Raw genomic sequence first — 17,403 nt, 5'->3', positions numbered from 1 at the left:
TGCTCGGTTTCCTCCCGCAGTCCAAAGATGTGCAGGTTAGGTGGATTGGCCACGTTTAAATTGCCCTTTGTGTCCAAAAGGTTTAGGTGGGGTTACGGGGCTGGGGTGGCGGTGTGAGGCTTAAGTTGCGTGCTCTTTCCAAGGGCCGGTGCAGACTCGATGGCGAATGGCCTCCTTCTGCACTGTAAATCCTATGATTCTATAACCAATAGGCGAATGTGGTCAGGCACCCTGCACTGAAATCAAATGGCAGAAAACAAGTTCCATGGATTTCTCATCTCCTCTCCCAGACCGCCCCCCCCTCCACAGACACACCGTTAACAATGGTTGCCATGCATGTCTGATTTTCACACACGGGTCTCCAATCTCTGCTCTCGGGCAATGCACCTTGGCATCTCCTCCCCTCTGAAGCTTCGTCGCGGATGTTTCCACCGAGGATCCGCTTCCAGGGTTTCAACCTCCCCGTCCGACATGCCTCTGCCCCTGGACGGCCGTGTGCATTCAAGCTTCGCCTCCCACGCAGTTCCCCCCCCCCCCCCCCCCGCCCTGCCAACTGTTTCACAGACCCGGTAGGAAGGAACCACCAACCTTCGCGTCCCTTTGGATCTCTGGGTTCTCGCAAGCTTCCTGCGGCCTTGGCCTTTCTATATTGTTTTCTAAAAACTCTTCTTATTGCTCCTCACCCTGAACGGGATCAGTTCCAGAACCTCATTAAAATTCAGGCGCCTTTGAAAGTAAAACCGGACTCGCCTCTTAACAAACAATGATGCTGAAACTTAAAGCGATCGCTTTTTGCCCGACACGCACAAAATAGGAGTTGGCGGTGGGAGGAGGTGTGGAGAGAGAGCAGTTAATAAAGCACTTAGTATTCTGGGCTGTCTTAACAGGGGCAGAGAGTACAGGAGCCAGGAGGGGAGGGGAGCTTGTACAAGTCACTAGTTAGCCCTCAGCTGGAATATTGTGGCACTGTTCTGGGCGCCACACTAAGGAAGGGGGATGTGAGTGCATCGGAGAGAGTGCAGGAGAGGTTCACGCGAGTGGTTCCGGGGGTGAGAGGGCGTCAGCGACGAGGGTAGATTAGGGGACGTCGGGACCTGTTCCTCTGGGGGCGAAGGCGGCCGAGAGGGAGGTTGGATCGAGGGGTTCGAAATGGCGCGGAGTGGGGGAGGACACTGGACGGGGGGGGGGGGAACCGCTCGCCCTCGGAAGAGGACCGGGGGACGAGCGGATTTAAAACGATTCGCAAAAGGAGCCAACGGCCTCGTGAGGGGCAGCGGCTGGGTCTGAATAACTGACGGAAACCGCGTTTCCTATCTCGGGCTCGCTCGAGCTGACCTTTGCACCTTGTCTGTTGCTGCACAGGATGGCGATGATTCCCCGCCTGCTGATGCGTCCTCCTGATCACGGACGTCAGCTCAGCTCATCCTCTGGTGGACTCCACTCGAGGTAGGGAGATAATAATCATATCAACGACGCAAACACGGTGGGCCACCTCCTCCCCCCCCCGCCCCGCCGAGCAGCGGAGTCGCAAAGCGAGCGGCGGTGGTCGTATCGGATCACCGGAGACGGGCGAAGGGTTGAACCACTCGGCCCCTCGAGATTGATCCGAAGGGCACCACCCACGTGGCAGACCGTGAGACGCCGGAGCAGAATTAGGCCACTCGGCCCATCGGGTCTGCTCCGCCATCCAACCATGGCTGATATTTTCTCATCCCCGACCTCCTGCCTTCTCCCCTGATTGACCAAGGACCGATCTCCCTCCGTCTTTTATACACACTCGGCCTCCGACTCCAATTTTCCTGCCCGGCCCCCTCACGGCCCTGAGGGGCCGAAGCCCCTGCCTATCCCCAAGTCTCGATTTCCCCCCCCCCCCCGCCGCCCCCCCCCCGGCGATTGAAGGAATTTCACCCCCTCCTCCTCCGGCCAAAATGGCCGACCCCCCCCCCCCCCCCCCCCCCCCCCCCCCCCACCCCCCCGCCCCACGCCCCCCCACGCTCGTGTTTAATATTCCGCGACCAGCGGGAATAAGCTGCCTGCACTCATCGCCGATCGAACCCCTTCAGAATTCATGTTTCAATGTGACGTCCCTCAGTCTAGCCGACTATTAACCACACTTATCATTGTTTGGACGGATTATTGAGACTACGTCTTGCGCGAGGCTTCCACCCCAGCGAGGAGCTCACGGGTGACGGACTCCCGACGGATTGAGAGAAATCGCCTTAATTTCGCTGGACTCCCACTGCCAGAGAGGCGGAGAAATAGCCTGACCGCGTTTTGCTCTTGTACCCTATATGTGCCACAGGTGGTAAAGAGGGAGGGGGCGACGGAGGGAGGGATGAGAGGCGATGGAGGGAGGGAGGAGAGAGATAGGGAGAGGGAGGGAGTGGAGGAGATGGGAGGAGGATAGGGCGAGGAGGAGAGATGGAGGGAGGAATAGGGAGAGGAGCAGGATGGAGAAGGGATAGGGGAGAGAGGAGAGAGATGGAGGGAGGGATGGGGAGAGAGATGGAGGGAGGGATGGGGAGAGAGGGGAGAGATGGAGGGGGGGATGGGGAGAGAGAGGGAAGAGATGGAGGGAGTGATGGGGAGAGAGGGCAGGGATGGTGAGAGAGGGGAGGGATGGAGGGAGGAATAGGGAGAGAGGAAGATGGAGGGAGGGCTAGGGAGAGAAGAAGATGGACGGAGGGATAGGGAGAGAGGGGAGGGATGGAGAGAGAGATGGAAGGGAGAGATGGAGAGAGAGGGGAGAGATGGAGGGAGGGATGGGGAGAGAGGGCAGGGATGGAGGGTGGGATGGTGAGAGGGAGGGATGGAGGGAGGAATAGGGAGAGAGGAAGATGGAGGGAGGGATAGGGAGAGAGGGGAGGGATGGAGAGAGAGGGGAGAGATGGAGGGAGGAATTGGAGAGAGGAAGATGGAGGGAGGGATAAGGAGAGGGGAGAGATGGAGGGAGGGATGGGGAGAGAGAGGGGAGAGATGGAGGGAGTGATAGGGAGAGAGGAAGATGGAGGGAGGGATAGGGAGAGAAGAAGATGGACGGAGGGATAGGGAGAGAGGGGAGGGATGGTGCGATGAATAGGGAGAGATGAAGGGAGGAAAAGGAGAGAGGGGAGAGCTGGAGTGAGGGAGGGAGAGAAGGAGGGAGGGATAGGGAGGGGAGAAATGGAGGGATAGGGAAAGAGGGGAGAGATGGAGGAGGGGAAGGAGGGAGAGGGAGGGATAGAGAGAGACGGAGGGATAGGGTGAGAGGGGAGGGATGGTGCGATGAATAGGGAGAGGATGAAGGAGAAAGGGAGAGAGGGGAGAGCTGGAGTGAGGGAGGGAGAGAAGGAGGGAGGATAGGGAGGGGGGAAATGGAGGGATAGGGAAAGAGGGGAGAGATGGAGGGAGAGGGAGGGATAGAGAGAGATGGAGGGGATAGGGAGAGAGGGAGGGAGGGAGAGAGGGAGAGATGGAGGGATAGGGAGAGAGGGAGGGAGGAGAGAGGGATAGGGAGAGATGGAGGGATAGGGAGGAGAGGGAGGGAGGGAGAGAGGGATAGGGAGAGAGGGAGTGAAGAATTGATGAATGGCCGAATCTGTTCTTCCCCCAGACGATATGAAGACTCTGATGTGACGGTGGGGGCACTGACCCCATTGCGGGGCGTGCTGGGCGGCAGCGTGGACCATTCCGTGCTTCGCCTCGTACGCGGATCCGCCCCGGTTCCCCAGCACGCCCAGAGTGAAGTGGAGCTTCATCCGGGACGGCAACGAGACGGACATCCTCGTAGCCACGGTGTTCAAGGTGAAGGTCAATGAGGGGTACCATCACCGGGTGGCGCTGCCGCACTACCCAACCACCACCACAGACGTCTCCTTGGAGATCCGCCGGTTGCTTAGCAACGACACGGGGATATATCGCTGCGAGGTCCAGCACGGAATAGATGACGCACAGGACCTGGCTGAGCTGGAGGTCAAAGGTAAATGCGCGCATCAAGAGGGATCGCCGCACTGTCAGAGGGTCAGTACTGAGGGAGCGCCGCACTGTGGGAGGGTCGGTACTGAGGGTGTGCCGCACTGTCAGAGGGTCAGGACTGAGGGAGCGCCGCACTGTCAGAGGGTCAGTACTGAGGGAGTGCCACACTGTCAGAGGGTCAGTACTGAGGGAGTGCCGCACTGTCAGAGGGTCAGTACTGAGGGAGTGCCGCACTGTGGGAGGGTCAGTACTGACGGAGCGCCGCACTGTCAGAGGGTCAGTCCTGAGGGAGCGCCGCACTGTCAGAGGGTCAGTACTGAGGGAGTGCCGCACTGTGGGAGGGTCAGTACTGAGGGAGTGCCGTACTGTGGGGGGGTCAGTACGGAGGGAGTGCCGCACTGTCGGAGGGTCAGTACTGAGGGAGCTCCGCACTGTGGGAGGGTCAGTACTGAGGGAGTGCCGCACTGTCAGAGGGTCAGTACTGAGGGAGCTCCGCACTGTGGGAGGGTCAGTACTGAGGGAGCGCCGCACTGTCAGAGGGTCAGTACTGAGGGAGCGCCGCACTGTGGGAGGGTCAGTACTGAGGTAGCGCCGCACTGTCAGAGGGTCAGTACTGAGGGAGCGCCGCACTGTCAGAGGGTCAGTACTGAGGGAGTGCCGCACTGTGGGAGGGTCAGTACTGAGGGAGCGCCGCACTGTGGGAGGGTCAGTACTGAGGGAGCGCCGCACTGTGGGAGGGTCAGTACTGAGGGAGCGCCGCACTGTGGGAGGGTCAGGTTAACCCTATCTCTGACCGTAACGCTGCAGTGTCTCATTATGGTATTGGGCTCAGAGAGGGGTAGGGTATATTGATGTTGAATTCGACCTTCGCCTTGTGGCCATCAATGCTCTTTGATCCTCCTCCCGGCGGGCAGGGAGGGGGTGATGGACTGCATCATGGGCGAGGGAGGCACCGTCCTAACCTTGTGGCCCGTTCTCCCTCCAGGCGTTGTGTTCCATTACCGCGACACTTCGAAACGCTACGCCTTCAATTTCCGCTCGGCACAGCAAGCGTGCCTGGACATTAGCGCCAGAATAGCCACCCCCGAGCAATTAGAGATTGCCTACGCGAGCGGCTACGAGCAGTGTGACGCGGGCTGGCTCGCTGACCAAACTGTGCGGTGAGTGTCTCCTGAACCCATTTGTTACCTCGCTCCCCGCCGCCCCCACAATCTCCCAGCGCAATCGCCAAACGGAAGAACTGCAGCTCTGAACCCCGACCTCTAACCCTAACCCTGTAATCCGAACATTTTAACCCGAACCCTACACCTCCTGACCTGTGCAATGCAACAAACGCCGGACAAGACAGTCACAGGCCCGATGTCTGAAATAAATGTAATAACTGCAGTCCCTCACGCGAACCTTAACCCCGAAACGCGACCCTTAACCCCGAAACCCAAAGCTTAACCCCGAAACCCAATCCTCAACCCCGAAACCCAATCCTTAACCCCAAAACCAAATCCTTAACCCCGAAACCCGACCCTTAACCCCGAAACCCGATCCTTAACCCTGAAACTCAATCCTTAACCCTGAAACGCGACCCTTAACCCCAAAACCCAAATCTTAATCCCGAAATCCGACCCTTAACCCCGAAACAAAATCCTTAACCCCGAAACCCGACCCTTAACCCCGAAACCCAATTCTTAACCCCGAAACCCGACCCTTAACCCCGAAACCCAATCCTTAACCCCGAAACCCGACCCTTAACCCCGAAACCCAATCCTTAACCCCAAAACCCGACCCTTAACCCCGAAACCCAATCCTAAACCCCAAAACCCGACCCTTAACCCCGAAACCCAATCCTTAACCCCAAAACCCAATCCTTAACCCCGAAACCCAAATCTTAACCCCGAAACCCAATCCTTAACCCCGAAACCCAATCCTTAACCCCGAAACCCAATCCTTAACCCCGAAACCCAGTCCTTAACCCCGAAACCCAATCCTTAACCCCGAAACCCAATCCTTAACCCCAAAACCCAATCCTTAACCCCAAAACCCAATCCTTAACCCAAAACCCAATCCTTAACCCTAAAACCCGACCCTTAACCCCGAAACCCAATCCTTAACCACGAAACCCAATCCTTAACCCCGAAACCCGACCCTGAACCCCAATACCCAATCCTTAACCCCGAAACCCAAACCTTCACCCCGAAACCCGACCCTTCACCCCGAACCCCGATCCTTAAACCCGAAACCCAATCCTTAACCCCGAAACCCAATCCTTAACCCCGAAACCCAGTCCTTAACCCCGAACCCCAATCCTTAAACCCGAAACCCAGTCCTTAACCACAAAACCCAATCCTTAACCCCAAAACCCAATCCTGAATCCCGAAACCCAATCCTGAATCCTGAAACCCAATCCTGACCCCGAAACCTGACCCTTCACCCCGAAACCTGACCCTTAACCCCGAAACCCAATCCTTAACCCCGAAACCCAATCCTTAACCCCGAAACCCAATCCTTAACCCCGAAACCCGACCCTTAACCCCAAAACCCAATCCTTAACCCCAAAACCCGATCCTTAACCCTGAAACACGCCCCTTAACCCTGAAACCCGACCCTTAACTCCGAAACCCGACCCTTAACCCCGAAACGCAATCCTTAACCCCGAAACCCGATCCTTAACCCCAAAACCCGCCCTTAACCCCGAAACCCAATCCTTAACCCCGAAACCCAATCCTTAACCCTGAAACCCGACCCTTAACCCTGTAACCCAATCCTTAACCCCTAAACCCGACCCTTAACCCCTAAACCCGACCCTTAACCCCTAAACCCAATCCTTAACCCCGAAACCCGATCCTTAACCCCGAAACACAATCCTTAACCCCGAAACCCAATCTTTAACCCCGAAACCCAATCCTTAATCCCGAAACCCAATCCTTAACCCCGAAACCCAATCCTTAACCCCGAAACCCAATCCTTAACCCCGAAACACAATCCTTAACCCCGAAACACAATCTTTAACCCCAAAACCCAATCCTTAACCCCGAAACCCAATCCTTAACCCCAAAACCCGACCCTGAACCCCAAAACCCAATCCTTAACCCCGAAATCCAGTCCTTAACCCCAAATCCCAAACCTTAACCCCGAAACCCAATCCTTAGCCCCTAAACCCGACCCTTAACCCCGAAACCCGATCCGTAACCCCTAAACCCGACCCTTAACCCCTAAACCCGACCCTTAACCCCGAAACCCAATCCTTAACCCCGAAACCCGACCCTTAACCACGTAACCCGATCCTTAACCCCGTAACCCAATCCTTAACCCTGAAACATGAACCTTAACCCTGAAACCCAAACCTTAATCCCAAAACCCAATCCTTAACCCCGAAACCCAATCTTTAACCCTGAAACCCAATCCTTAACCCCAAAACCTGACCCTTAACCCCGAAACCCAATCCTTAACCCCGAAACACAGTCCTTATCCCCAAATCCCAAACCTTAACCCCGAAACCCAATCCTTAACCCCGAAACCAAATCCTTAACCCCGAAACCCGATCCTTAACCCCGAAACCCGATCGTTAACCCCGAAACCCAATCCTTAACCCCGAAACCAAATCCTTAACCCCGAAACCCGATCCTTAACCCTGAAACACAATCCTTAACCCTGAAACCCAATCCATAACCCCGAAACCCGACCCTTAACCCCGAAACCCAATCCTTCACCCCCAAACCCAATCCTTAACCCCAAAACCCAATCCTTAATCCCGAAACCCGACCCTTAACCCCGAAACCCGATCCTTAACCCCGAAACTCGACCCTTAACCCCGAAACCCAATCCTTAACCCCGAAACCCAATCCTTAACCCCGAAACCCAATCCTTAACCCCGAAACCCAATCCTTAACCCCGAAACCCAATCCTTAACCCCGAAACACAATCCTTAACCCCAAAACCCAATCTTTATCCCCGAAACCCAATCCTTAACCCCAAAACCCGACCCTTAACCCCGAAACCCAATCCTTAACCCCGAAACCCAGTCCTTATCCCCAAATCCCAAACCTTAACCCCGAAACCGAATCCTTAACCCCGAAACCAAATCCTTAACACCGAAACCCGATCCTTAACCCCGAAACCGATCGTTAACCCCGAAATCCAATCCTTAACCCCGAAACCAAATCCTTAACCCCGAAACCCGATCCTTAACCCCGAAACCCGATCGTTAACCCCAAAACCCAATCCTTTACCCTGAAACACAATCCTTAACCCCGAAACCCAATCCATAACCCCGAAACCCGACCCTTAACCCCGAAACCCGACCCTTAACCCCGAAACCCAATCCTTAACCCCAAAACCCAATCCTTAACCCCGAAACCCAATCCTTAACCCCGAAACCCAATCCTTAACCCCGAAACCCGACCCTTAACCCCGAAACCCAAACCTTAACCCCGTAACCCAAATCGTAACCCCGTAACCCAAACCTTAACCCCGAAACCCAGTCCTTCAACCCGAAACCCAAACCTTCAACCCGAATCCCAATCCTTAACCCCGAAACCCAAATCTTAACCCCGAAACCCAATCCTTAATCCTGAAACCAAATCCTTAACCCCGAAACCCGACAATTAACCCCGAAACACAATCCTTAACCCTGAAACCCGACCCTTTACCCCGAAACCCAATCCTTAACCCGATACCCAATCCTTAACCATGAAACCCAAACCTTAACCCCGAAACCCAAACCTTAACCCTGAAACCCAATCCTTAACCCCAAAACCCAAACCTTAACCCCGAAACCCAAACCTTAACCCCGAAACCCAATCCTGACCCTGAAACCCAATCCTAAACCCCGAAACACAATCCTTAACCCCGAAACCCAATCCTTAATCCCGAAACACAATCCTTAACCCCGAAACCCAATCCTTAACCCCGAAACCCAATCCTTAATCCCGAAACCCAATCCTTAACCCCGAAACCCAATCCTTAACCCCGAAACACAATCCTTAATCACGAAACCCAATCCTTAACCCCGAAACCCAATCCTTAACCCCAAAACCCAATCCTTAACCCCAAAACCCAATCCTTAATCCCAAAACCCAATCCTTAACCCCGAAACCCAATCCTTAACCCCAAAACCCAATCCTTAACCCCGAAACCCAAACCTTAACCCCAAAACCCAATCCTTAACCCCAAAACCCGACCCTTAACCCCGAAACCCGACCCTGAACCCCGAAACCCAATCCTTAACCCCGAAACCCGACCCTTAACCCCGAAACCCGACCCTTAACCCTGAAACCCGATCCTTAACCCCGAAACCCAAACCTTAACCCCGAAACCCAATCCTTAACCCCAAAACCCAATCCTTAACCCTGAAACCCAATCGTTAACCCCAAAACACAATCCTTAACCCCCAAATCCAATCCTTAACCCCAAAACCCAACCCTGAACCCCGAAACCCAATCCATAACCCCAAAACCCAATCCTTAACCCCAAAACCCAATCCTTAACCCCGAAACCCAATCCTTAACCCCAAAACCCAATATTTAACCCCGAAACCCAATCCTTAACCCCAAAACACGACCCTTAACCCCGAAACTCAATCCTTAACCCCGAAACCCAGTCCTTATCCCCAAATCCCAACCCTTAACCCCTAAACACATACCTTAACCTCAAAACCCGACCCTTAACCCCGAAACGCAAACCTTAACCCCGAAACCCAATCCTTAACCCCGAAACCAAATCCTTAACCCCGAAACCCAATCCTTAACCCCGAAACAAAATCCTTAACCCCGAAACCCGATCCTTAACCCCGAAACCCGATCCTTAACCCCGAAACCCGATCCTTAACCCCGAAACCCAATCCTTAACCCCGAAACCCATCCTTAACCCCGAAAACCAATCCTTAACCCCGAAACCCGATCCTTAACCCCGAAACCCAATCCTTAACGCCGAAACCCATCCTGAACGCCGAAAACCAATCCTTAACCCCGAAACCCAATCCTTAACCCCGAACCCAAATCCTTTACGCCGAAATCCGATCCTTAACCCCGAAACCCGATCCTTAACCCCGAAACCCGATCCTTAACCCCGAAATCCGATCCTTAACCCCGAAACCCGATCCTTAACCCCGAAACCCAATCCTTAACCCCGAAACCCGACCCTTAACCCCGAAACCCGACCCTTAACCCCGAAACCCGACCGTTAACCCCGAAACCCAATCCTTAACCCCAAAACCCAATCCTTAACCCCGAAACCGAATCCTTAATCCCGAAACCCGACCCTTAACCCCGAAACCGATCCTTAACCCCGAAACCCGATCCTTAACCCCGAAACCCAATCATTAACCCCGAAACCCAATCCTTAACCCCGAAACCCAATCCTTAACCCCGAAACCCAATCCTTAACCCCGAAACCCAATCCTTAACCCCAAAACCCAAATCTTAACCCGTAACCCAATCCTTAACACCGAAACCTGAGCCTTAACCCCGAAACCCAAACCTTAACCCCGAAACCCAATCCTTAACCCCGAAACCCAAATTTTAACCCCGAAACCCGATCCTTAATCCCGAAACCCAATCCTTAATCCTGAAACCAAATCCTTAACCCCGAAACCCAATCCTTAACCCCGAAACCCAATCCTTAACCCCAAAACCCAATCCTTAACCCCAAAACCCAATCCTTAACCCCAAAACCCAATCCTTAATCCCGAAACCCGATCCTTAACCCCGAAACCCAAACCTTAACCCCGAAACCCAATCCTTAACCCCTAAACCCAATCCATAACCCCAAAACCCAATCCTTTACCCCGAAACACAATCCTTAACCCCGAAACCCAATCCATAACCCCAAAACCCAATCCTTAACCCCGAAACCCAATCCTTAACCCCGAAACCCAATCCTTAACCCCGAAACCCAATCCTTAACCCCGAAACCCAATCCTTAACCCCGAAACCCAATCCTTAACCCCAAAACTCAATCCTTAACACCAAAACTCAATCCTTAACCCCGAAACCCGACCCTTAACCCCGAAACCCGACCCTTAACCATGAAACCCAAACCTTAACCCCGGAACCCAAACCTTAAACCCGAAACCCAATCCTTAACCCCAAAACCCAATCCTTTACCCCGAAACCCAATCCTTAACCTGGAAACCCAATCCTTAACCCCAAAACCCAATCCTTAACCCCAAAACCCAATCCTGAATCCCGAAACCAAATCCTTAATCCCAAAACTCAATCCTTAACCCCGAAATCCATCCTTAACCCCGAAACCCGACTCTTAACCCCGAAACCCGACTGTTAACCCCGAAACCCAATCCTTAACCCCGAAACCCGACCCTTAACCCCGAAACCCAATCCTTAACCCCAAAACCCGACCCTTAACCCCGAAACCCAATCCTAAACCCCAAAACCCGACCCTTAACCCCGAAACCCAATCCTTAACCCCAAAACCCAATCCTTAACCCCGAAACCCAAATCTTAACCCCGAAACCCAATCCTTAACCCCGAAACCCAATCCTTAACCCCGAAACCCAATCCTTAACCCCGAAACCCAGTCCTTAACCCCGAAACCCAATCCTTAACCCCGAAACCCAATCCTTAACCCCAAAACCCAATCCTTAACCCCAAAACCCAATCCTTAACCCAAAACCCAATCCTTAACCCTAAAACCCGACCCTTAACCCCGAAACCCAATCCTTAACCACGAAACCCAATCCTTAACCCCGAAACCCGACCCTGAACCCCAATACCCAATCCTTAACCCCGAAACCCAAACCTTCACCCCGAAACCCGACCCTTCACCCCGAACCCCGATCCTTAAACCCGAAACCCAATCCTTAACCCCGAAACCCAATCCTTAACCCCGAAACCCAGTCCTTAACCCCGAACCCCAATCCTTAAACCCGAAACCCAGTCCTTAACCACAAAACCCAATCCTTAACCCCAAAACCCAATCCTGAATCCCGAAACCCAATCCTGAATCCTGAAACCCAATCCTGACCCCGAAACCTGACCCTTCACCCCGAAACCTGACCCTTAACCCCGAAACCCAATCCTTAACCCCGAAACCCAATCCTTAACCCCGAAACCCAATCCTTAACCCCGAAACCCGACCCTTAACCCCAAAACCCAATCCTTAACCCCAAAACCCGATCCTTAACCCTGAAACACGCCCCTTAACCCTGAAACCCGACCCTTAACTCCGAAACCCGACCCTTAACCCCGAAACGCAATCCTTAACCCCGAAACCCGATCCTTAACCCCAAAACCCGCCCTTAACCCCGAAACCCAATCCTTAACCCCGAAACCCAATCCTTAACCCTGAAACCCGACCCTTAACCCTGTAACCCAATCCTTAACCCCTAAACCCGACCCTTAACCCCTAAACCCGACCCTTAACCCCTAAACCCAATCCTTAACCCCGAAACCCGATCCTTAACCCCGAAACACAATCCTTAACCCCGAAACCCAATCTTTAACCCCGAAACCCAATCCTTAATCCCGAAACCCAATCCTTAACCCCGAAACCCAATCCTTAACCCCGAAACCCAATCCTTAACCCCGAAACACAATCCTTAACCCCGAAACACAATCTTTAACCCCAAAACCCAATCCTTAACCCCGAAACCCAATCCTTAACCCCAAAACCCGACCCTGAACCCCAAAACCCAATCCTTAACCCCGAAATCCAGTCCTTAACCCCAAATCCCAAACCTTAACCCCGAAACCCAATCCTTAGCCCCTAAACCCGACCCTTAACCCCGAAACCCGATCCGTAACCCCTAAACCCGACCCTTAACCCCTAAACCCGACCCTTAACCCCGAAACCCAATCCTTAACCCCGAAACCCGACCCTTAACCACGTAACCCGATCCTTAACCCCGTAACCCAATCCTTAACCCTGAAACATGAACCTTAACCCTGAAACCCAAACCTTAATCCCAAAACCCAATCCTTAACCCCGAAACCCAATCTTTAACCCTGAAACCCAATCCTTAACCCCAAAACCTGACCCTTAACCCCGAAACCCAATCCTTAACCCCGAAACACAGTCCTTATCCCCAAATCCCAAACCTTAACCCCGAAACCCAATCCTTAACCCCGAAACCAAATCCTTAACCCCGAAACCCGATCCTTAACCCCGAAACCCGATCGTTAACCCCGAAACCCAATCCTTAACCCCGAAACCAAATCCTTAACCCCGAAACCCGATCCTTAACCCTGAAACACAATCCTTAACCCTGAAACCCAATCCATAACCCCGAAACCCGACCCTTAACCCCGAAACCCAATCCTTCACCCCCAAACCCAATCCTTAACCCCAAAACCCAATCCTTAATCCCGAAACCCGACCCTTAACCCCGAAACCCGATCCTTAACCCCGAAACTCGACCCTTAACCCCGAAACCCAATCCTTAACCCCGAAACCCAATCCTTAACCCCGAAACCCAATCCTTAACCCCGAAACCCAATCCTTAACCCCGAAACCCAATCCTTAACCCCGAAACACAATCCTTAACCCCAAAACCCAATCTTTATCCCCGAAACCCAATCCTTAACCCCAAAACCCGACCCTTAACCCCGAAACCCAATCCTTAACCCCGAAACCCAGTCCTTATCCCCAAATCCCAAACCTTAACCCCGAAACCGAATCCTTAACCCCGAAACCAAATCCTTAACACCGAAACCCGATCCTTAACCCCGAAACCGATCGTTAACCCCGAAATCCAATCCTTAACCCCGAAACCAAATCCTTAACCCCGAAACCCGATCCTTAACCCCGAAACCCGATCGTTAACCCCAAAACCCAATCCTTTACCCTGAAACACAATCCTTAACCCCGAAACCCAATCCATAACCCCGAAACCCGACCCTTAACCCCGAAACCCGACCCTTAACCCCGAAACCCAATCCTTAACCCCAAAACCCAATCCTTAACCCCGAAACCCAATCCTTAACCCCGAAACCCAATCCTTAACCCCGAAACCCGACCCTTAACCCCGAAACCCAAACCTTAACCCCGTAACCCAAATCGTAACCCCGTAACCCAAACCTTAACCCCGAAACCCAGTCCTTCAACCCGAAACCCAAACCTTCAACCCGAATCCCAATCCTTAACCCCGAAACCCAAATCTTAACCCCGAAACCCAATCCTTAATCCTGAAACCAAATCCTTAACCCCGAAACCCGACAATTAACCCCGAAACACAATCCTTAACCCTGAAACCCGACCCTTTACCCCGAAACCCAATCCTTAACCCGATACCCAATCCTTAACCATGAAACCCAAACCTTAACCCCGAAACCCAAACCTTAACCCTGAAACCCAATCCTTAACCCCAAAACCCAAACCTTAACCCCGAAAACCAAACCTTAACCCCGAAACCCAATCCTGACCCTGAAACCCAATCCTAAACCCCGAAACACAATCCTTAACCCCGAAACCCAATCCTTAATCCCGAAACACAATCCTTAACCCCGAAACCCAATCCTTAACCCCGAAACCCAATCCTTAATCCCGAAACCCAATCCTTAACCCCGAAACCCAATCCTTAACCCCGAAACACAATCCTTAATCACGAAACCCAATCCTTAACCCCGAAACCCAATCCTTAACCCCAAAACCCAATCCTTAACCCCAAAACCCAATCCTTAATCCCAAAACCCAATCCTTAACCCCGAAACCCAATCCTTAACCCCAAAACCCAATCCTTAACCCCGAAACCCAAACCTTAACCCCAAAACCCAATCCTTAACCCCAAAACCCGACCCTTAACCCCGAAACCCGACCCTGAACCCCGAAACCCAATCCTTAACCCCGAAACCCGACCCTTAACCCCGAAACCCGACCCTTAACCCTGAAACCCGATCCTTAACCCCGAAACCCAAACCTTAACCCCGAAACCCAATCCTTAACCCCAAAACCCAATCCTTAACCCTGAAACCCAATCGTTAACCCCAAAACACAATCCTTAACCCCCAAATCCAATCCTTAACCCCAAAACCCAACCCTGAACCCCGAAACCCAATCCATAACCCCAAAACCCAATCCTTAACCCCAAAACCCAATCCTTAACCCCGAAACCCAATCCTTAACCCCAAAACCCAATATTTAACCCCGAAACCCAATCCTTAACCCCAAAACACGACCCTTAACCCCGAAACTCAATCCTTAACCCCGAAACCCAGTCCTTATCCCCAAATCCCAACCCTTAACCCCTAAACACATACCTTAACCTCAAAACCCGACCCTTAACCCCGAAACGCAAACCTTAACCCCGAAACCCAATCCTTAACCCCGAAACCAAATCCTTAACCCCGAAACCCAATCCTTAACCCCGAAACAAAATCCTTAACCCCGAAACCCGATCCTTAACCCCGAAACCCGATCCTTAACCCCGAAACCCGATCCTTAACCCCGAAACCCAATCCTTAACCCCGAAACCCATCCTTAACCCCGAAAACCAATCCTTAACCCCGAAACCCGATCCTTAACCCCGAAACCCAATCCTTAACGCCGAAACCCATCCTGAACGCCGAAAACCAATCCTTAACCCCGAAACCCAATCCTTAACCCCGAACCCAAATCCTTTACGCCGAAATCCGATCCTTAACCCCGAAACCCGATCCTTAACCCCGAAACCCGATCCTTAACCCCGAAATCCGATCCTTAACCCCGAAACCCGATCCTTAACCCCGAAACCCAATCCTTAACCCCGAAACCCGACCCTTAACCCCGAAACCCGACCCTTAACCCCGAAACCCGACCGTTAACCCCGAAACCCAATCCTTAACCCCAAAACCCAATCCTTAACCCCGAAACCGAATCCTTAATCCCGAAACCCGACCCTTAACCCCGAAACCGATCCTTAACCCCGAAACCCGATCCTTAACCCCGAAACCCAATCATTAACCCCGAAACCCAATCCTTAACCCCGAAACCCAATCCTTAACCCCGAAACCCAATCCTTAACCCCGAAACCCAATCCTTAACCCCAAAACCCAAATCTTAACCCGTAACCCAATCCTTAACACCGAAACCTGAGCCTTAACCCCGAAACCCAAACCTTAACCCCGAAACCCAATCCTTAACCCCGAAACCCAAATTTTAACCCCGAAACCCGATCCTTAATCCCGAAACCCAATCCTTAATCCTGAAACCAAATCCTTAACCCCGAAACCCAATCCTTAACCCCGAAACCCAATCCTTAACCCCAAAACCCAATCCTTAACCCCAAAACCCAATCCTTAACCCCAAAACCCAATCCTTAATCCCGAAACCCGATCCTTAACCCCGAAACCCAAACCTTAACCCCGAAACCCAATCCTTAACCCCTAAACCCAATCCATAACCCCAAAACCCAATCCTTTACCCCGAAACACAATCCTTAACCCCGAAACCCAATCCATAACCCCAAAACCCAATCCTTAACCCCGAAACCCAATCCTTAACCCCGAAACCCAATCCTTAACCCCGAAACCCAATCCTTAACCCCGAAACCCAATCCTTAACCCCGAAACCCAATCCTTAACCCCAAAACTCAATCCTTAACACCAAAACTCAATCCTTAACCCCGAAACCCGACCCTTAACCCCGAAACCCGACCCTTAACCATGAAACCCAAACCTTAACCCCGGAACCCAAACCTTAAACCCGAAACCCAATCCTTAACCCCAAAACCCAATCCTTTACCCCGAAACCCAATCCTTAACCTGGAAACCCAATCCTTAACCCCAAAACCCAATCCTTAACCCCAAAACCCAATCCTGAATCCCGAAACCAAATCCTTAATCCCAAAACTCAATCCTTAACCCCGAAATCCATCCTTAACCCCGAAACCCGACTCTTAACCCCGAAACCCGACTGTTAACCCCGAAACCCAATCCTTAACCCCAAAACCCAATCCTTAACCCCGAAACCGAATCCTTAATCCCGAAACCCGACCCTTAACTCCGAAACCCGACCCTTAACCCCGAAACCCGATCCTTAACCCCGAAACCCGATCCTTAACCCCGAAACCCAAACCTGAACCCCGAAACCCAATGCTTAACCCCGAAACCCAATCCTTAACCCCAAAACTCAATCCTTAACCCCAAAACTCAATCCTTAACCCCGAAACCCGACCCTTAACCCCGAAACCCGAACCTTAACCATGAAACCCAAACCTTAACCCCGGAACCCAAACCTTAAACCCGAAACCCAATCCTTAACCCCAAAACCCAATCCTTTACCCCGAAACACAATCCTTAACCCCGAAACCCAAACCTTAACCCCGAAACCCAATCCTGAAACCCCTAAACCCAATCCATAACCCCAAAACCCAATCCTTTACCCCGAAACCCAATCCTTAACCCCGAAACCCAATCCTTAACCCCGAAACCCAATCCTTAACCCCGAAACCCAATCCTTAACCCCGAAACCCAATCCTTAACCCCGAAACCCAATCCTTAACCCCAAAACTCAATCCTTAACCCC

The 17,403-nt window shown here is 52.6% G+C and overlaps 1 protein-coding gene across 1 annotated transcript in view; it reads left to right on the top strand.

Annotated features, from left to right (window-relative positions):
* The first annotated feature begins 3,563 nt into the window (after positions 1-3,563).
* The window catches only part of LOC140406602 (uncharacterized), a 64,543-nt gene continuing 50,703 nt past the window's right edge, over positions 3,564-17,403 (top strand). The window contains 3 exon segments of the mRNA XM_072494600.1: positions 3,564-3,656; positions 3,658-3,958; positions 4,940-5,114. Coding sequence (XP_072350701.1) covers positions 3,564-3,656; positions 3,658-3,958; positions 4,940-5,114 — 569 coding nt within the window.

Source organism: Scyliorhinus torazame, unplaced genomic scaffold (genome assembly GCF_047496885.1).
Source record: "Scyliorhinus torazame isolate Kashiwa2021f unplaced genomic scaffold, sScyTor2.1 scaffold_700, whole genome shotgun sequence".
Lineage (NCBI taxonomy): Eukaryota > Metazoa > Chordata > Chondrichthyes > Carcharhiniformes > Scyliorhinidae > Scyliorhinus > Scyliorhinus torazame.
Note: the sequence above shows the minus strand (reverse complement) of the source record. Positions and strands in the feature narration are given on the sequence as shown.